This window comes from Zea mays, chromosome 5 (genome assembly GCF_902167145.1).
Source record: "Zea mays cultivar B73 chromosome 5, Zm-B73-REFERENCE-NAM-5.0, whole genome shotgun sequence".
NCBI lineage: Eukaryota > Viridiplantae > Streptophyta > Magnoliopsida > Poales > Poaceae > Zea > Zea mays.
Window position 1 is genome coordinate 3,911,760 of NC_050100.1, and position 21,435 is coordinate 3,933,194.

The following is a 21,435-nucleotide window of genomic DNA, read 5'->3' on the forward strand; positions in this document are numbered from 1 at the left end:
GGACTACCCCCGGAAAGAGATGTGGAATTTGTAATTGAGCTAAAACCCGGTACGGCTCCTATTTCCCGAAGGTCGTACCGTATGCCCCCTAATGAATTGGCAGAATTGAAGATCCAATTGCAAGACCTGCTGAATAAGGGATTTATCCGGCCAAGCTCGTCCCCTTGGGGTTGTCCCGCCATCTTTGTGAAGAAGAAGGATCAAACCTTGCGCATGTGCGTGGACTATCGGCCCCTGAGTGAGGTCACTATCAAGAATAAGTACCCTCTTCCAAGGATCGACATCCTATTTGATCAACTGACAGGGGCGAGGGTATTTTCCAAAATTGATCTCAGGTCGGGCTATCATCAGATTCGTATTCGGCCCGAGGATATACCGAAGACCGCATTCACTACGCGGTATGGGTTGTTTGAATACCTAGTAATGTCTTTCGGGCTTACCAATGCTCCTGCCCACTTCACCTATTTGATGAACTCGGTGTTCATGCCCGAGTTAGACAAATTCGTGGTGGTCTTCATCGATGATATTTTGATATACTCTAAAAATGAAGAGGAGCATGCTCAGCACCTGCGGATTGTATTGACGCGCCTGAGGGAACATCAGCTATATGCCAAGTTCAGCAAGTGCGCGTTCTGGCTGGAAGAAATTCAATTTTTGGGGCACGTATTATCAGCTAAAGGAATTGCGGTAGATCCTAGCAAGGTCAAAGATATTCTGGAGTGGAAACCTCCAACAACTGTTCACCAAGTCCGGAGTTTTCTTGGACTAGCTGGGTATTATCGCAGATTTATACCTGATTTTTCTAAGCTTGTGAAGCCAATCACAAGTTTGTTGAAGAATGACACTAAGTTCAATTGGTCTTCTCAGTGCAATGAAGCCTTTGAGCAACTGAAGACACTATTGACCACTGCTCCGGTATTAGCTCAACCGGACATCACTAAGCCTTTCGATGTGTATTGTGATGCATCTGGCAGTGGGCTCGGCTGTGTACTGATGCAAGAGGGCCGAGTGATTGCGTATGCTTCAAGGCAGTTGCGCCGACATGAGGAGCACTATCCAACTCATGATCTGGAGCTAGCTGCTGTGGTTCATGCCCTAAAGATTTGGCGTCACTATCTGCTGGGTAATATCTGTCACATATATACAAATCATAAAAGTTTGAAGTACATCTTCACCCAGTCAGAGTTAAATATGAGGCAAAGGCGATGGCTTGAGCTTATTAAAGACTATGAACTGGAGATCCATTATCACCCAGGCAAGGCCAATGTGGTGGCAGATGCATTGAGTCGTAAGACTTCCTGCCACTGTCTTATGGCGAAGATCTTCGAGAACACTTTGTGTCAAGAAATGGAAAAGCTAAACCTGGGGATCATTCAACAAGGGACTCTAAATCAATTAAAGCTTGAGTCAATCATTTTGCAAAGAATAATTGATGCTCAAAAAGATAATTTGGGTATGATTCTATTTGGGTTATCATTGATCGACTCACAAAGATTGCCCACTTCTTACCTGTCAAGGTCACATATACAGTAGCCACTTATGCAGCATTATACATTGCCCGTATTCTCAGTCTGCATGGTGTTCCGAAGACCATTGTGTCGGATCGTGGACCTCAATTTGTAGCCAAGTTCTGGGAAGCACTTCACAACTCCTTGGGTACTAAATTACTCCACAGTTCGGCTTATCATCCTCAAACCAGTGGGCAGACTGAGAGGGTGAACCAAATACTTGAAGATATGCTGCGGGCATGTGTCCTGGACTTCTCACCAAAATGGGATGAATGTTTGCCCCTAGCGGAGTTTTCATACAATAACAGTTATCAAGAAAGTATCAAGATGGCACCTTTTGAAGCTTTATATGGACGACGGTGTCGGACTCCGCTAAATTGGTCTGAACCTGGAGAAAGATACTTCTTTAGACCTGATATGGTGAAAGAGGTTGAGGAAAAGATTCAGAGAATTATCCATAATATGAAGAAAGCTCAAACACGACAAAAGAGTTATGCAGACAAACGGCGAATGCCCTTATATTTTCTTGAAGGAGACTATGTCTACTTGAAGGTCTCACCAATGAAGGGCGTATCGCGTTTTGGAGTTAAAGGAAAACTTGCACCACGATATATTGGTCCTTTTCTTATTCTGGAAAGATATGGGCCAGTGGCGTATCGACTTCAGCTCCCCGAAACATTGTCTGCTGTGCATAATGTATTCCACGTGTCACAATTGAAGAAGTGTCTTCGGGTTCCTGATCGAACCGTTGAAGTGACTGATGTTGTCCTGGAACCAGATTTAACATACTCGGAACATCCTATTCGAGTTCTGAATCAAAAGGACAGGGTCACCCGAAGAAAGACTCTCAAGTTCTACAAGATACAGTGGAACCAGCATTCGGAAGAGGAGGCTACATGGGAAACCCAAGACTTCTTAGATAAGAATTTCCCAGGCTTCCTAGCCTCATGTAAATTGTAAAGCCTGTATAGCTGTTGTAATAAAGAAGTAACCCCCACATCACCCCTGCCTTGTACCAAAATTAAGGAAATAAAAATATTCCGCATTTCCTTTTCCATTACTCACCCTAGGACTTTAAATCTCGGGACGAGATTCTTTTATGGGGGGAAGGATGTAACATCCCTGGTGTTACTCTAACTAAAACTTGAGCATGGCATCATGAGCATGGGCATTGCATATGTTTGATACACCTAGAGTGCATTCACTAGGCAAAAATTTCAAACAAGTTGTAGTGTTTTACTGTTTTGCAAACAGGACCCTGGGTTAAGGACTTAACCCTAAATAGTGGTTAAAGGGGTAGAACTTAACCCAAGTTGAGAAAAACTTTAGGTCTTGTGAGAAAAGTCATAAAATATCCCCAAACACTAAGTTGAATCACATTTATACCCCTGGGATGCCAGAAACCCTAATTGGAACCCTGGAAAACCCTAAATCAAAACCCTAGGGGCTTATGTGCAAAATTAGCCCACTTTTGGGCTAAAGTGCAAAAACCAAGCCAAATAAGTGTTTCAAGTCAATTGGATCACAAATATGTGGACTTGAAAGCCAAACCCTAAGTTTTGGACTAAAGTGCAAAATGGACCTCACATGAGTTTATTTCTAAGTCTGAAAGTTAGTGAATTGGCTCAACTTTGGAGCTTTATAACTTGCAAACTATAGGGTTTTTGCCCTAGGTCACCACATCAAAGTTGAAGACCAATAATAGGAGAACAACTTTGCTAAAGGGTGCAAGCATGGTTGTTATGAAGAATTTGGAGAAAAACCCAGTCCAAAACTGGCTGTCAGACTGTTGGAGCTGAATTTCAGAGTTGCAGTGCTATGGGGTGAACTTTGAGCTTGATTTTGATTTGGATCCAGTGCTCAAATGTGATCAAGTCCTATATTTGAGTTGTAGCTGGTTTATAACTCTACAACTTTGCTACTGAGAGTTTATGAAGTTCTTATGTGAAATCCGGAGTAAATCAACGCTAAACATGGACTGTCAGTCACTCTGAACCAGTGTTCTGATGGTACAGTGCTCGAATACACTGAAGAAGATCCCTTCGTCCTCACCGCCGGTTGCTGCCGCCGTCGATCGTCGTTCGCCAAGATTCGTGCTCAACGGTCACCGGATAAGCTTGCCGCGGTAAAGGCCTCGTCACCGGTGAGCTGGCCACCACTCCGACGACTTCACCCCCCCTGTCTTCCTTCAACTTTGCGGCTGGCGGATTACCTCGCCGTCGACCGCCGCCTCTCGGCCGGGTGCCGCGTGGCTCTACACTTTCACCGTGTCGCCAGGACCTTCTCTGACCCCTCCGTGGCTCACCGGAGTTACCGCCACGTCGCGGCCACGTACCCGCGAAGCCAGTGCGTCTTCCCCGTCTCCGGCCGCCAGCGCAATTTGCTCCAATTGATCGCCACCGCTTTCGGAGCCTATAAATTGAGCCCCCCCCCGGCTGCGCCATGTATTTGGCTAACTATTGCACCCGCTCCCGCACTCAATCGTCCACTAGCTCGCCGTAATTTTGCGTTGCCCCCAAACCTGTTTTCCGCCGCCGTGTTGTGAGCTCGCCGTGGTCAGCCCTCCACAGGTCCGTTCCTGCCCTCTGCGCCTTCGTTTGAGCATGCTCATGTCTCCTTGATGCTTGCCGAGCCTTGTAAACGAACTAGACCGGCGCCTATCGCCGGGAACACGATCACCTTGCCGTTGTGCTTACGGTCACCGTGGCCGGAGCTCCATGAGCCACCAACAGTGCAATTAGGTTAGGGGAAATGCTCCTTAGGGGTTGAATTTCGTGTATGCCGCTCGGAGAGCTCTGCCGCTGCCTCAATCGGCCGGTCTGCTCGCTCGCCGGAGCGCGGCCGCGCTGAGCGCCGTCGTGGACTTGTAATTGTGAATTGACCAGAAACCAGGGGTCTTTTCGTGAGCTGTCAGCGACACAGTGTAACAGTGAAGAAGCTCGTTTTCCAATTAGCCAAACCCCGAGGGCTTTTCTGCAAAGCCGCCAGTGCGCGCGCGCGGGCGCGAGCGCTTTCCCTCTGGACCTGGGCTGCTGGGCTGAATCCGGCCCAGTCCTGTTTAGCCCTTTTCCTTTTCTTTTTCAGAAAAACTTTAGAAATTTGTAGAAAACTGTAGAAAAATCATAAAATTGTGAGACCAATTTTCCTAGGCTTGTTATTTTCCATAGTATTTAATAAAAATAGTTTTATGATTTTTAGTTTGAATAGGGAATTTTAGGATATTTAAAACAGCTTAAACCAATGGTTCTGGATTTTTAGAAAATAAATAATAAGTCCAAAATTCCCCAAACTTTTTATGTGAGCTTTTCACATTATTTAGAAGCCATGGGTAGAGTTTGGTTTGATTTGGACCTTGTTTGATCACTAAACCCAAAACCACCCCCCCTCCTGCTCCATGAACTCCTTTACCGATTCCGGAAACCCTAGGTTCTCGGAGTACCGTGAAGGAAAGTTGTACTCAAGACATAAATAACAAGTTTATGCTATCTTTGCATCCTCATGAGCATTCCATGACATCCATCCTTATGTATGTATATGGTTATATTAGAGCAAGAAGAAGAAGAAGTTTCCGAAGAAGGGATACCACCCACCTCTGATCCTCAGGCCGACAACTGCTTTTATTTTGATATCTGTGGATCCGAGCAAGACACCTCTGATAACAAAGGCAAGCCCCGGTGCATTTGCCACCTTCCTTGAAGTTTTTAAAAATCTTTCTCACTTACTTGCTGCATTAGGTGATAGGAGTTGATTGATTAAACAATTCCTGCATTGCCTTCCTTGATTTTGATTACCCTCCTTGAAATCCTGTTTTTACAAAAGGGTTTTACTTTGCTTAGTATTGCTCTAGAAAAACAAAAGGATTTGTTTTACAAAAGATGTTTGGCAAAGTGGGAGGGATGTTTTCGAAAATAAAACTTGATGGTGAATCCATCACGGCCGTGATGGATTCAACATCGGAAAAGATGTACCTCTGCCAGGTACCAAACTTTGGGTTTGAAAGGATTAAGCTGAGACCGGGCGGGTGACTTGCACGAGAAAGAGAGTCTCGTGTAGTGTCTCCGTCTGAGTCGATTAAGGACCGTCTCGATGTAGGCTTGATGATCGAGGACCCTTTAGCTGGTCACATGCCTCGTCATGGGTAAGCCTTGCCTCGGGCAGACTAAGGCCGGAATAAGATAACACGAAATGGGAGTGGAGCGGTGGCGAGAGTAGCGTGTACCCTCCGTGGCAAGAGGCTGGACGGTGGTGTATCTGTGCTCTCGGTTTGCGTGAACCTGATCCGGTCTTAAGAACCCCGGTGGCGGGTTGACATATGCAAGGGTTAAGTGCTACATATGTCGTGTGATTGGAGATCCTCAGCTGAGTATAATCGATTCGGATCGCCGTACCTTCGCGGTTATGAAGACTTGGTCACTGACCTACACGTAGCATTCCACTAAAGATGATGGGTTCAGGGTTAAGAAATTGGCTAGTGTAGGACCAGTGATTGAACTAGGATAGAAAGAACTCTAGCACAGGTAATTCTACCTAACTTGACGAATAAAATTGGATTTTTAAGGATCCACTTTAGTAAGCATTTCTGCAAAACAGAGTCTTTGATTATTGAAAAGCCTTACCTTGACTCCCATATAACCAGCATACCCTTGAGAGTCTTTTCCTTAGTCGGGTAAGACTTGCTGAGTAATTCCATACTCAGGGTTTATCCCTTTGTTGTTTTTAGGAAGGGAAGTAGCAGACTTTTGCTGCTTCTGTACTAAGGTGGTTCCCAAGGGAGAACATCAAGACTGAAGTGCGGGAGGACTCGGTCCTCCATCTAGGATCTTTGTTTATAGTCTCTCGGGAGAAGTTTGGGTCTCCCTGGTTTGTATAATTATTACTTTTATGCACTCACTTTTAGAACTGGTCTGTAATAACTTAACTTGAGCTTACTTTAGAAATAAATGTAAGTTTATGTAATTCGCTTCCGCATACCTTTATCTCCGATGATCTGTAATGTCTGCAAGACGGGTGAAACGTTCCTGGTGAGGTAAGGCAAGATACCGAGCTTGTCAAGTAACTTAGGAACATCTACAGGGTGTCTGATGTCTGCTAGACAAGGACAACTGTAGGTGGGCCTGATTACTTGGGAGGTTCCGTCACAGCTGGTATCGGAGAGCTGTGACGGAACCTCCCAAGTAATCAGGCCCACCTACAGTTGTCCTTGTCTAGCAGACATCAGACACCCTGTAGATGTTCCTAAGTTACTTGACAAGCTCGGTATCTTGCCTTACCTCACCAGGAACGTTTCACCCGTCTTGCAGACATTACAGATCATCGGAGATAAAGGTATGCGGAAGCGAATTACATAAACTTACATTTATTTCTAAAGTAAGCTCAAGTTAAGTTATTACAGACCAGTTCTAAAAGTGAGTGCATAAAAGTAATAATTATACAAACCAGGGAGACCCAACCTTCTCCCGAGAGACTATAAACAAAGATCCTAGATGGAGGACCGAGTCCTCCCGCACTTCAGTCTTGATGTTCTCCCTTGGGAACCACCTTAGTACAGAAGCAGCAAAAGTCTGCTACTTCCCCTCCTAAAAACAACAAAGGGATAAACCCTGAGTATGGAATTACTCAGCAAGTCTTACCCGACTAAGGAAAAGACTCTCAAGGGTATGCTGGTTATATGGGAGTCAAGGTAAGGCTTTTCAATAATCAAAGACTCTGTTTTGCAGAAATGCTTACTAAAGTGGATCCTTAATAATCCAATTTTATTCGTCAAGTTAGGTAGAATTACCTGTGCTAGAGTTCTTTCTATCCTAGTTCAATCACTGGTCCTACACTAGCCAATTTCTTAACCAAAAATCCATCATCTTTAGTGGAATGCTACGTGTAGGTCAGTGACCAAGTCTTCATAACCGCGAAGGTACGGCGATCCGAATCGATTATACTCAGCTGAGGATCTCCAATCACACGACATATGTAGCACTTAACCCTTGCATATGTCAACCCGCCACCGGGGTTCTTAAGACCGGATCAGGTTCACGCAAACCGAGAGCACAGATACACCACCGTCCAGCCTCTTGCCACGGAGGGTACACGCTACTCTCGCCACCGCTCCACTCCCATTTCGTGTTATCTTATTCCGGCCTTAGTCTGCCCGAGGCAAGGCTTACCCATGACGAGGCATGTGACCAGCTAAAGGGTCCTCGATCATCAAGCCTACATCGAGACGGTCCTTAATCGACTCAGACGGAGACACTACACGAGACTCTCTTTCTCGTGCAAGTCACCCGCCCGGTCTCAGCTTAATCCTTTCAAACCCAAAGTTTGGTACCTGGCAGAGGTACATCTTTTCCGATGTTGAATCCATCACGGCCGTGATGGATTCACCATCAAGTTTTATTTTCGAAAACATCCCTCCCACTTTGCCAAACATCTTTTGTAAAACAAATCCTTTTGTTTTTCTAGAGCAATACTAAGCAAAGTAAAACCTTTTTGTAAAAACAGGATTTCAAGGAGGGTAATCAAAATCAAGGAAGGCAATGCAGGAATTGTTTAATCAATCAACTCCTATCACCTAATGCAGCAAGTAAGTGAGAAAGATTTTTAAAAACTTCAAGGAAGGTGGCAAATGCACCGGGGCTTGCCTTTGTTATCAGAGGTGTCTTGCTCGGATCCACAGATATCAAAATAAAAGCAGTTGTCGGCCTGAGGATCAGAGGTGGGTGGTATCCCTTCTTCGGAAACTTCTTCTTCTTCTTCTTGCTCTAATATAACCATATACATACATAAGGATGGATGTCATGGAATGCTCATGAGGATGCAAAGATAGCATAAACTTGTTATTTATGTCTTGAGTACAACTTTCCTTCACGGTACTCCGAGAACCTAGGGTTTCCGGAATCGGTAAAGGAGTTCATGGAGCAGGAGGGGGGGGGGTTGGGTTTAGTGATCAAACAAGGTCCAAATCAAACCAAACTCTACCCATGGCTTCTAAATAATGTGAAAAGCTCACATAAAAAGTTTGGGGAATTTTGGACTTATTATTTATTTTCTAAAAATCCAGAACCATTGGTTTAGGCTGTTTTAAATATCCTAAAATTCCCTATTCAAACTAAAAATCATAAAACTATTTTTATTAAATACTATGGAAAATAACAAGCCTAGGAAAATTGGTCTCACAATTTTATGATTTTTCTACAGTTTTCTACAAATTTCTAAAGTTTTTCTGAAAAAGAAAAGGAAAAGGGCTAAACAGGACTGGGCCGGATTCAGCCCAGCAGCCCAGGTCCAGAGGGAAAGCGCTCGCGCCCGCGCGCGCGCACTGGCGGCTTTGCAGAAAAGCCCTCGGGGTTTGGCTAATTGGAAAACGAGCTTCTTCACTGTTACACTGTGTCGCTGACAGCTCACGAAAAGACCCCTGGTTTCTGGTCAATTCACAATTACAAGTCCACGACGGCGCTCAGCGCGGCCGCGCTCCGGCGAGCGAGCAGACCGGGCGATTGAGGCAGCGGCAGAGCTCTCCGAGCGGCATACACGAAATTCAACCCCTAAGGAGCATTTCCCCTAACCTAATTGCACTGTTGGTGGCTCATGGAGCTCCGGCCACGGTGACCGTAAGCACAACGGCAAGGTGATCGTGTTCCCGGCGATAGGCGCCGGTCTAGTTCGTTTACAAGGCTCGGCAAGCATCAAGGAGACATGAGCATGCTCAAACGAAGGCGCAGAGGGCAGGAACGGACCTGTGGAGGGCTGACCACGGCGAGCTCACAACACGGCGGCGGAAAACAGGTTTGGGGGCAACGCAAAATTACGGCGAGCTAGTGGACGATTGAGTGCGGGAGCGGGTGCAATAGTTAGCCAAATACATGGCGCAGCCGGGGGGGCTCAATTTATAGGCTCCGAAAGCGGTGGCGATCAATTGGAGCAAATTGCGCTGGCGGCCAGAGACGGGGAAGACGCACTGGCTTCGCGGGTACGTGGCCGCGACGTGGCGGTAACTCCGGTGAGCCACGGAGGGGTCAGAGAAGGTCCTGGCGACACGGTGAAAGTGTAGAGCCACGCGGCACCCGGCCGAGAGGCGGCGGTCGACGGCGAGGTAATCCGCCAGCCGCAAAGTTGAAGGAAGACAGGGGGGGTGAAGTCGTCGGAGTGGTGGCCAGCTCACCGGTGACGAGGCCTTTACCGCGGCAAGCTTATCCGGTGACCGTTGAGCACGAATCTTGGCAAACGACGATCGACGGCGGCAGCAACCGGCGGTGAGGACGAAGGGATCTTCTTCAGTGTATTCGAGCACTGTACCATCAGAACACTGGTTCAGAGTGACTGACAGTCCATGTTTAGCGTTGATTTACTCCGGATTTCACATAAGAACTTCATAAACTCTCAGTAGCAAAGTTGTAGAGTTATAAACCAGCTACAACTCAAATATAGGACTTGATCACATTTGAGCACTGGATCCAAATCAAAATCAAGCTCAAAGTTCACCCCATAGCACTGCAACTCTGAAATTCAGCTCCAACAGTCTGACAGCCAGTTTTGGACTGGGTTTTTCTCCAAATTCTTCATAACAACCATGCTTGCACCCTTTAGCAAAGTTGTTCTCCTATTATTGGTCTTCAACTTTGATGTGGTGACCTAGGGCAAAAACCCTATAGTTTGCAAGTTATAAAGCTCCAAAGTTGAGCCAATTCACTAACTTTCAGACTTAGAAATAAACTCATGTGAGGTCCATTTTGCACTTTAGTCCAAAACTTAGGGTTTGGCTTTCAAGTCCACATATTTGTGATCCAATTGACTTGAAACACTTATTTGGCTTGGTTTTTGCACTTTAGCCCAAAAGTGGGCTAATTTTGCACATAAGCCCCTAGGGTTTTGATTTAGGGTTTTCCAGGGTTCCAATTAGGGTTTCTGGCATCCCAGGGGTATAAATGTGATTCAACTTAGTGTTTGGGGATATTTTATGACTTTTCTCACAAGCCCTAAAGTTTTTCTCAACTTGGGTTAAGTTCTACCCCTTTAACCACTATTTAGGGTTAAGTCCTTAACCCAGGGTCCTGTTTGCAAAACAGTAAAACACTACAACTTGTTTGAAATTTTTGCCTAGTGAATGCACTCTAGGTGTATCAAACATATGCAATGCCCATGCTCATGATGCCATGCTCAAGTTTTAGTTAGAGTAACACCAGGGATGTTACATCCTTCCCCCCATAAAAGAATCTCGTCCCGAGATTTAAAGTCCTAGGGTGAGTAATGGAAAAGGAAATGCGGAATATTTTTATTTCCTTAATTTTGGTACAAGGCAGGGGTGATGTGGGGGTTACTTCTTTATTACAACAGCTATACAGGCTTTACAATTTACATGAGGCTAGGAAGCCTGGGAAATTCTTATCTAAGAAGTCTTGGGTTTCCCATGTAGCCTCCTCTTCCGAATGCTGGTTCCACTGTATCTTATAAAATTTGAGAGTTTTTCTCCGGGTAACCCTGTCCTTTTGATCCAGAACCCGAATGGGATGTTCCGAGTACGTTAAATCTGGCTCCAGGACAACATCAGTCACTTCAACGGTTCGATCGGGAACCCGAAGGCACTTCTTCAATTGTGACACGTGGAACACGTTATGTACAGCAGACAATGTTTCGGGAAGTTGAAGTTGATACGCCACTGGCCCATATCTTTGAAGAATAGGAAATGGACCAATGTACCTTGGTGCAAGTTTTCCTTTAATCCCAAAACGCGATACGCCTTTCATTGGTGAAACCTTCAGATAAACATAGTCTCCTTCCAGGAAATACAAAGGCATTCGCCGTTTGTCTGCATAACTTTTCTGACGAGCTTGTGCTTTCTTCATATTATGAACTATTTTCTGAACCTTTTCTTCAGTTTCTTTTACCATATCAGGCCTAAAGAAATACCTTTCACCAGGTTCAGACCAATTTAGCGGAGTTCGACACCGTCGCCCATACAAAGCTTCAAAAGGTGCCATCTTGATGCTTTCTTGATAACTGTTATTATATGAAAACTCCGCCAAAGGTAAACATTCATCCCATTTCTGTGAGAAATCCAGGACACATGCCCGCAACATATCTTCAAGTATTTGGTTCACTCTCTCAGTTTGTCCGCTGGTTTGAGGATGATAGGCCGAACTGTGGAGTAACTTAGTTCCCAGGGATTTATGAAGTTCTTCCCAAAATTTGGATACGAACTGAGGTCCACGATCCGACACTATGGTCTTTGGAACACCATGCAAACTGAGAATACGGGCAATGTATAACTCCGCATAGGTGAGTACCGGGTAATATGTCTTGACCGGCAGAAAATGAGCAACCTTTGTAAGTCGATCAACAATCACCCAGATAGAGTCGTACCCTTTTGCGGTCCTGGGCAATCCCACAATGAAGTCCATGCTTATGTCTTCCCATTTCCATGTTGGGGTTGGCAAAGATTGCAATGGACCAGCAGTTTTCATGTGCATGGCTTTGACACGTCTACAAGTGTCGCACTTAGCCACATAGCGTGCAATTTCAATCTTCATCTTCGTCCACCAGTAATGTTGCTTTAAATCTTGGTACATCTTAGTGCTTCCCGGATGAATAGAATAGCGACTAAGATGCGCTTCGTCTAAAATTTGCTGGCGGAGTTCTTCATTCTTCGGCACTACTATGCGGTTATTGAACCATAACACACCTTGGTCATCTTCCTTGAAACATTGGGCTGTTCCAGCCCTGATCTTCTCTCGTATGTGCTTCATGCCCAGATTATCCTTTTGATCATCAATTATCCTTTGCAAGATGGTTGACTCAAGCTTTAGCTGATTTAGAGTCCCTTGTTGGATCATTCCCAGGTTTAACCTTTCCATTTCTTGACACAAAGTGTTCTCGGAGGTTTTTACCATAAGACAGTGGCAGGAAGTCTTGCGACTCAATGCATCTGCCACAACATTGGCCTTGCCTGGGTGATAATGGATCTCCAGTTCATAGTCTTTAATAAGCTCAAGCCATCGCCTTTGCCTCATATTTAACTCTGACTGGGTAAATATATACTTCAAACTCTTATGATCGGTGTATATGTGGCAGATATTTCCCAGCAGATAATGACGCCATATTTTTAGGGCATGAACCACCGCAGCTAACTCCAGATCATGAGTTGGATAGTGCTCCTCATGTCGGCGTAACTGCCTTGAAGCATACGCAATCACTCGGCCCTCTTGCATCAGTACACAGCCGAGCCCACTGCCAGATGCATCACAATATACGTCAAAAGGCTTAGTGATGTCCGGTTGAGCTAATACCGGAGCAGTGGTCAATAGTGTCTTCAGTTGCTCAAAGGCTTCATTGCACTTAGAAGACCAATTGAACTTAATGTCATTCTTCAACAAACTTGTGATTGGCTTCACAAGCTTAGAAAAATCAGGTATGAATCTGCGATAATACCCAGCTAGTCCAAGAAAACTCCGGACTTGGTGAACAGTCGTTGGAGGTTGCCACTCCAGAATATCCTTGACTTTGCTAGGATCTACCGCAATTCCCTTAGATGATAATACGTGCCCCAAAAATTGAATTTCTTCCAGCCAGAACGCGCACTTGCTGAACTTGGCATATAGCTGATGTTCCCTCAGGCGCGTCAATACAATCCGCAGGTGCTGAGCATGGTCTTCTTCATTCTTAGAATATATTAAGATATCGTCGATGAAGACTACCACGAATTTGTCCAACTCGGGCATGAACACCGAGTTCATCAAATAAGTGAAATGGGCAGGAGCATTTGTAAGCCCGAAAGACATTACTAGGTAAAGACATTACTAGGTATTCCTTTCAAACCCAAAGATTGATTAAGTGAGGATGCTCCCTATCCTTAAGTCTGGTCCGTGTTTATCACCAGAGTGACACAGCTCTTGAGTTCAAGTCGATATAAATCCGTTCCCCAGCCACGACGTCAGTTTCCACGCCGTGACCTGCTAGTGGTGACCATAGCAGCAGTTCACATCCTCACCATGGCCAAGATTCGTGGGAGGTTGTCTCGGTCGTGTGGTGCCCGTTCCTTGTTCCTCACAGGTCAGTGAAGCTCACACCATTTACTGCTTGAACTCTACCACTATTGGTTGCCTCGAACTAGGTGTGAAATTTGCTCAAACATAGGCTGTCAGATTTCTGGATCCCAGACTTAGTGCATAAGGCTGAAACTAGGTTTTAGTGTGTTGAGCTCCACTTTGGTGCTTCATAAAAATTGTTCTGAATGTTTTCAACCTAGGGGTGCTATACCAAAGTAGTAGAGCTATATCTAAGGAATAACTTTGGTAATGTGAGTTTGGTCTGTTGCTGTGTAAAAATTGGAGAAAAGGTTGGCTAAAGTTGGTCTATCAGGATGGACACACAACTGAATTTTTATTCAGTTCTGAGAACTGAATTGCAGCAGGATGCCTAGTTTGGAATTCATTTGTGACTGATTCATGGGGTTTTGGATTAAGGGTTCCATAGCAAAGTTGTAGACCATAGTAAAGTGAACAAGTTTGCTAAAGTGAGATGGACCTGGTTTCACATAAATTTGAGAGTAAAAGTGACCAAAAGTTTGACTGTCAGGTGGTTGGTGACTTAGTCTATTCAGAACTGAAAGTCTGAAATCAGTAATTTTAGTGCAGTTTTGGAGCTGTGTAGTGCCTGTTCTAGGTGGTTTTGAACCAAAGTTTCTACAGCAAGTTTGAAGAACATGTGTTAGAGAACAACATCCTTTAGGTGAGTTGGGGTTGATCCCACACACAAAGTGGTGTAAAGACTGCCCAAAGATGGACTTTCAGTTGCGGAGACTGAATTTCATTCAGCTGCCTGAAAACTGAATTTGCAATGTGTATTTTCAGTTTTGGAGTGTTATACCAAAGTGGAAGAGCAATACTTAGGGAATAGATTTGGTTAAGTAAGTGGGTCTCTTGTCATTTGAGTTTATGAGATAAAAGGCATTGAACAGAGGGGAGAGGAATGGAGCAATGGAAGATGAATTCAGAGAACTGAAAGCAGGTTCAATGAATTGTGGCTTATTCTTGGACACTATAACTTGTAGTTCATGTAGGTTGGATCCTTGCTTAAGGCATAAATGAAGTACTTGGTTGGTTATGGAGGCAAGGTTTCCTAGTTTGGTTGGTGAATTGAGTTGTGATATTAGAGTATTTAGCTCTCTTAAGGTTTTGTTAGTTTTTGTGTGCACCTTTAGAGAGGTGTAAGTCTTGTGATGCTTTTTAGTTTTTTCTTTTCAAGTTGCATCAGCATAAGCATTCATGTTCATATCTTTACATGTAGAATTCCCAGAAGAAGATGAAATTCAAGAAGTAGTTTCTGAAAAGGAGTTTGCTCCAGTGCCTATTCAGCAAGGGGATGGAGCTATCTAACTGGTTATTGGGTAGAAAGGTCTTGAGCCTCTTCACTGCAACAAAGGCAAGCCCCGGTGCATTTACCCCTTCCTTGTATTTTTAAAAAGACTTTTATACACTTAAGTCTAGTGAAATGTGCATTAAGTTTATAGGAATTGCTTGGAAACTATTTGATGCATTGACTACCTTGATATCCATACCTTTATAGATACTTCTGATGAAGTATCAAAATATGATTTACAAAAATGCTTAGCCCTGCTTAGATCTTGTGGATAGAGGTTGTCCTTTGCGTTAATGCCTAGCTCAGGGTTATCCTGAGGAAGGATGGCTTCTACCTGCAAGAATATTTTCATTGGGAGCATGGTGGGATCTTACTGCAAAGTTCCCTATAATGTGCTCTTTTCATCCTAAGGAACACAAACAATCCTAAGGATGGAAGTACTTAAATCGGGACTTGGGCTATGAACAGGTGATGTTCTACCCAGGTTAATTAAGGATTGGATGCGTATGTAGGCCTGTATGATCAAGGACTATCTTAACTGGCCACATGCCCTGGATATGGGACAGGTTAAGCTTGAACCCGGCTATTCCATACATGAAAAGACAATCGCGCACTGGGAGTGGAGAGATGGCGAGAGTGGCACGTACCCTCCTGGCAAAGGACCGCCTAAAAAGGGTGGTGTGCTCTCGGGTGGCGCGGACCTGTTCATGCAGTGGAGGATCCGTGGGAATGGTTGACATATGCAAGGGTTAAGTGCTACATATGTCGTGTGGTTAGAGATCCTCAGCTGAGTAAATCGATTCGGATCGCCGTTATATCCCCGGAGAGTGGAGACTTGATCGCTGCCCTGCAACCTAAGTCAGGATGTAAACATTATGAATAAAAATGATGTTGTATTGATGAGATGGTGAAATTAGACTAGATGCTACCAGAGTCTATTAATATTTAATCTGGCGTTAAAATATTGAAAGTAAGGACTCACTTTAGTAGGCTATTTCTGCAAAAGTATCTAAGTTGATTCTTGCTAAAGCCTTTTCCTTGATTCCTATTTAACCAGCATATCCTTGAGAGTCATTTTTCCTTAGTCGGGTAAGACTTGCGAAAGTACACTCCGTACTCAGGGTTTTCGAACCCATGTTGTTGTAGGTGATGAGGAGTACTCTATGTGTTCGTGAGGCTGGAGGGCGCTTCCAGTTCTAGAGGAGGATTAGTTAGGCTTATGTATAAGCTTTGGAGGGTTCCTACCTTCCTGCTATTGTAATAAGTTATGCACTTTGAGTATATCAGGACTTGTAATAAATATAACTCTTCCTATGTAATAACCTTCAGTTTTAGAAATAAAAAGAATGTTTTGTAAAGTCTTCCGCTCTTATCTCCGAAGTGTGTGTATCGAATGCGATTACTGTAATATGCATGTATGGTGGGAGATCCTTGGGATGATGGGTTCAAGTTGTTGAACTCGTGATAGCCTTGTTAAGTTACCTGGTACACGTGCATAGCCATCTGAGGCCATCAAGGCAAGGATTGGTGCACGTGGGCCCGATAACTTGGGAGGGCTGCCACATGGGGGTTCCTCCGAAGCCGAGGTCGAGTCTGCCTTCTGTTGCCGTGGCCGAGCCCGAGCCAAGGGGTCGGGCGAGGCGGAAGTCGTTCGTCCGAGGCCAGGGCGGAGTCCGAGCCCTGGGGTCGGGCGAGGCGGAAGTCGTTCGTCCGAGGCCAGGGCGGAGTCCGAGCCCTGGGGTCGGGCGAGGCGGAGTTTCGTCGTCTTCCGGGTCTTAGCCCGAGTCCGAGCCCTGGGGTCGGGCGGAGCGGAGTTCACCGTCTTCCGGGTCTTAGCCCGAGTCTGAGCCCTGGGGTCGGGTGGAGCGGAGTTCGCCGTCTTCCGGGTCTTAGCCCGAGTCCGAGCCCTGGGGTCGGGCGGAGCGGAGTTCGCCGTCTTCCGGGTCTTAGCCCGAGTCCGAGCCCTAGGGTCGGGCGGAGCGGAGTTCGCCGTCTTCCGGGTCTTAGCCCGAGTCCGAGCCCTGGGGTCGGGCGGAGCGGAGTTCGCCGTCTTCCGGGTCTTAGCCCGAGTCCGAGCCCTGGGGTCGGGTGGAGCGGAGTTCGCCGTGGCGCCTTTGGCAAGGCCTGATTGCCTGTCAGACTCACTCTGTCGAGTGGCACTGCAGTCGGAGTGGCGCAGGCGGCGCTGTCCTTCTGTCAGACTGGCCAGCGGAGCGGTGGAGTGACGGCGGTCACTTCGGCTCTGCCGGGGGCGCGTGTCAGGATAGAGGTGTCAGGCCACCTTTGCGTTAAATGCCCCTGCAATTTGGTCAGTCGGTGTGGTGATTCAGTCAAGGTTGCTTCCGAGCGAAGCCAAGGCCTTGGGCGAGCCGGTGATGTGTCCGCCATAAAAAGGGGGCCTCGGGCGAGACGGAAGTCTCTCGAGGTCGGCTGCATTTGGCCGAGGCTAGGCTCGGGTGAAGCGTGATCGAGTCACTCGTGTGGACTGATCCCTGACTTAATCGTACCCATCAGGCCTTTGCAGCTTTATGCTGATGGGGGTTACCAGCTGAGAATTAGGCGTCTTGAGGGTACCCTAATTATGGTCCCCGACAGGGATATATATACAATACGCGGCTGGCAGTGGCAGGCATACAAAAGTCCAAATCCACGTACGTACGCGGTCCAATTCCAGCGTGCTGACACTCGGATTGCCAGCTACTAGTGTTATCTATTGTCATATTGCATCATGCGTGCACCCACACCGCAAGCGATATGGGTATGGCGAAGAAACAAAGAGTACGTACAATGCTCACAAAAAGTCACATGTGTAGAGAGGAAAATTAAAAGCAGCAGCAGCAAGTCGTGGGAACTGGGATGTTTCTTAGTTGGCACACTTGGCAGTGATATACTAATAGTTATGCAACAAGTTCACAGACAACAGTTTTATTCCTCCCAATCCCTAGAAACGAAAATTAAGCGTATGTCGCTGTCGCTGTCACCACTCTAATAGTGTAGATTAATAAACGAAACAGCCTTTTTATTTATATATAAAATCCCGATTGTTAAACGAAGCATTCGGATCCTTCTAAAAGTCAGCCAGTTCGGCACTTGAAATGAACCAAAAACCGAAACTGCCACGAAATGGACACACGCGCGCACGTAAAAACGAAAAAAGGTCCCCGGCCGAGACCGAGAGCCGCGGTCCAGAGCGGGGGGCGGCCGGCAAGGACGAAACGGCCCAACGCCACCACCTCCACCACCTCGTCCTCGATCGACACCTCCCCCGTCGCCGTCCCGTGACTCCCCGTCCAGCCGTCCAGGCCCAGCTGCCCCCGCGACCCAGACGACCACGTCCGCCTCGGCCTGCGCCTCCCCGCTACAAGAGTCCGTCCGCCCGCCAGCGCTGCGGTGCCAGCGAGCCCCTCCCTCCTCCACTCTCTGCGGCGCGGAGATCCCGTCCTTTCTCTGTGCCCCCGGTACCGCGAGGAGCCACTGCCAGGCGCCGGCGTTTTTGGAACTGGGCATGGAGGCGGCGGCGGCGTCGGCGGCGGCGGTCGGGGGTTCGGGCGCTGGACTGACCAGGTGGCAGGCGGCGGCGCTTGCGGCGCTGGCCGGCTGGGTGTGGGCGGCCTCCTTCTACGACCTCACGCGCCGGGCGCGCGCGCTCGTCCAGCCGTGGGTCACGCGCCGGGTGCACGCCGAGACGCCGGCCATCCTCAGGTTCCAGGTCCGTCCCCCTAATCTCTCCTAAAATTCTCCGGCGAACAAATTAACTGCATTACTACGCTTCTCTTTAGGAATTGTTCAATCTGTACGTGCTGTAAACTCACGAACGAATGATGCTACCGTTTTGCTCGGCCGTCGCGTCCTTTTATGTCTGTCTATAGGAATCGATAACTTCGGTGCTGGTAGGATTAACTTGCTCAGTGAATTTAAGATGAACCTGACTTCGGTTCATTCTCTTACATCAAACTTGAATGGAATGGCTGTCTTGTAAAAAAACTACGATGTTTTAGTTTCGTAGATTTAATTGTCTTCGGTGTTTCTCAAGTGTTGAATCATTGCAGAAGTTGGAGCACAAGTTGCTGGACAATTTCTTCTCTGTGCTGTCATGTGTTGTCTCCGTGCCCTTCTACACGGGATTCCTCCCTCTCCTGTTCTGGGTACGTCTTCCGTCTCGTGGCCCACTGATTTGATTGCCTTGCTGACTCTATTCTCGGCAATAGTTCCGTCTGATCCTGAATCCTCATTTTTTTTTTAAAAAAAAAAAACCCAATATCTCGCAGAGTGGACACGGCAGGCTGGCTAGGCAGATGACCCTCCTCATGGCTTTCTGTGACTACCTCGGCAACTCTGTCAAGGTTTTGCCATCTGCTTGTATACAATTGAAGGGACACGCTTTAGTTTAATCACTGACACTCTCGATCTTTCTGAATGCAGGATATGGTGTCAGCCCCTCGGCCATGCTCTCCACCCATTAGAAGAGTGACGGCTACAGAAGATGAGAAGGAAAATGCCATGGAATATGGGCTACCGTCATCGCATGCTCTCAACACTGTTTGTTTGACGGGGTATGTATGTTCCTGCTCTTATTTCCGTACGGGAAGCTTCAAAGGAATTGTTGGCTGATGCTGCTTTTTGGTCAATGCAGATATTTGTTACATTATGTCCTCACATACGGAGAACATGGCAGTCTTACAGTTGCTGCGGGTTTATCTCTAGCTCTCTTACTTGTTATGCTAGTTGGCATTGGTGAGTTAGAGTTCTTAAGGCAACTGTTTTTTTTCCTCTCTCGAGTTACCAATACATACTGACGATTTGGCTTACATTAAACTGGCAGCGAGGATATATCTGGGTATGCACAGCTTGACCGACGTTGTCGCTGGAATTGGTTTCGGCATCGTCATCCTCGCATTCTGGCTGGCTGTTCATGACCATGTCGACGCCTTTGTTGTCTCCGGGCAAAACGGTACATCCATAAACCCGCTCGCGTGCTGCAAATTTTGGAGGCATTCGTAAAGGTCCGGCACTGAAAGTTGAAAAGTATCCTAACGTCTTTCCCGCTTTGCAGTTGCAACCTTCTGGGCAGGCCTTGCTCTACTGATGTGCTTTGCGTATCCCAAGCCAGAATTCCCTACCCCGAGCTTTGAATTCCACACAGCATTCAACGGGGTCGCTTTCGGAATCGTAAGAGCCCTGTTTCTGACTAAACGTCGCTTAATCCAAACTTGCTCACGCCATACTTGATTCTGGTCAAGCTGAAGATATTGATGCATACATGTGCTAACCTTAGACTAGAAAAACCAAACTAGTTTAAGATTAGAAAAAATATATATCATGGCATGGATTCTGGTTGGTTCTCTCTTTGCCTAACCATCTGGCTATAATTAATGTTCTCCTGTTTCTAGTCCATTCTTTGATGGACCACATGAAGTTGGTCACTGACTAAACATACTGGTCCCAAATAAATTATGTGTTAATACAAAACACTTCTATAATGATGATCTGCAAGCGAATCACTCTCTTGTTACTCTAAATGTTTTCATACAATTCAGAAAGCAGAACTTGAGGCCTCTCCCCTACCCCTATGTTCTGTTTCTCCACGTACCAGCAAATCATGTTCGCTGTTCTGAACCATACAGTCTACCTGAGGTTTTTTTTTTCTTCTGACATTTCTTTCCGACAACCATGGTTCAGGTGTACGGCATCCAGCAAACCTACTTCCACTTCCACGCCCCCGACGCGCCGATCGTCTTCAGCGCCGAGCTGCCCTTCCTCGCGTTCGCGGGGCGCGTCCTCGTCGGGATCCCGACCATCCTGGCCGTGAAATCGTGCAGCAAGGCGCTCTCCAGGTGGCTGCTGCCCGTGATGTGCAGCACCCTGGGCATCCCCATCGTGTCGTCCTGCTACGTCCCCGCCCTGAAAATCGACGGCGGCAGCAGCAAGAGCAGGCAGGCCGCCGGCGGGCACCTCCAGCGCCTTCTCTCTCACTTCCCCCAGAAGGCGTACGACGTGGACACCGGCATCAGGTTCGTCCAGTACGCCAGCCTCGCGTGGTCCGTGGTTGACTTGGTGCCGGCCATCTTCGCCCATTTGGATTTGTAGCCAGCTACTTAAAATTTCAGTTTCGTTTTTTTTTCTGGAGGTCTCAATAAGGCCCTCCTACTCGTAAGACATGTGTCATCTTATGAGGCTGTAAATCCGATGATCTGGCCCTTTCTTCTTTTTTTGTATTGTATTGTGTGTATGAATGGACGAATGGTTCCCTAGCTGTTTTCATCAGGGTGTTCAGTAAGTAGAAATCAGTGGTACATTTCTTATTCTTTAAATTAGATATGGTTATTGTCTTATATACTAGGTTAGAGAGGGTATTGATTTGTAGCTATGAGACTATCGATATTGTTCGGTTCCATGATAAGCACCACTAAGGGTCTATTTGGTTTTGGTTCATCTTTTTTCTAACGAGTTTTTATAAAAATCTGGCTACGAAGAGAATCTGGCTATCTCGATGATTAAGTATGGAGAAAGTCCCTAGAGTTTAAAATATAGAAAGTAGCGGATTCATATTATCACGATGACTCGGTTGATTTGTGTTTATGTT

The 21,435-nt window shown here is 46.5% G+C and overlaps 2 protein-coding genes across 2 annotated transcripts; both read left to right on the plus strand.

The window, feature by feature from the left end:
* The first annotated feature begins 13,472 nt into the window (after positions 1-13,472).
* LOC103625796 (uncharacterized) lies at positions 13,473-16,210 on the plus strand. The gene is made up of 3 exons (XM_020537832.1): positions 13,473-13,544; positions 14,781-14,915; positions 15,999-16,210. Exons 1-2 carry the CDS (start codon positions 13,484-13,486, stop codon positions 14,867-14,869), a joined length of 150 nt encoding a protein of 49 aa, XP_020393421.1. The 5' UTR covers positions 13,473-13,483; the 3' UTR covers positions 14,870-14,915; positions 15,999-16,210.
* A 1,790-nt stretch (positions 16,211-18,000) lies between these two features.
* On the plus strand, positions 18,001-21,183 carry LOC100279711 (Lipid phosphate phosphatase delta). The gene is made up of 8 exons (NM_001152670.1): positions 18,001-18,561; positions 18,902-18,997; positions 19,121-19,195; positions 19,275-19,405; positions 19,486-19,586; positions 19,675-19,803; positions 19,906-20,021; positions 20,532-21,183. Exons 1-8 carry the CDS (start codon positions 18,358-18,360, stop codon positions 20,937-20,939), a joined length of 1,260 nt encoding a protein of 419 aa, NP_001146142.1. The 5' UTR covers positions 18,001-18,357; the 3' UTR covers positions 20,940-21,183.
* The last annotated feature ends 252 nt before the right edge of the window (positions 21,184-21,435 follow it).

Bases quoted from the DNA above. Each gene is read 5' to 3' on its own strand.
- LOC103625796 (XM_020537832.1), top strand. From the start codon at position 13,484: ATGGCCAAGATTCGTGGGAGGTTGTCTCGGTCGTGTGGTGCCCGTTCC. The intron at 13,545-14,780 runs GTCAGTGAAGCT...CTTTACATGTAG, and splicing joins CCGTTCCTTGTTCCTCACAG to AATTCCCAGAAGAAGATGAA.
- LOC100279711 (NM_001152670.1), top strand. From the start codon at position 18,358: ATGGAGGCGGCGGCGGCGTCGGCGGCGGCGGTCGGGGGTTCGGGCGCT. The intron at 18,562-18,901 runs GTCCGTCCCCCT...GAATCATTGCAG, and splicing joins CGGCCATCCTCAGGTTCCAG to AAGTTGGAGCACAAGTTGCT. The intron at 19,406-19,485 runs GTATGTATGTTC...TGGTCAATGCAG, and splicing joins AACACTGTTTGTTTGACGGG to ATATTTGTTACATTATGTCC.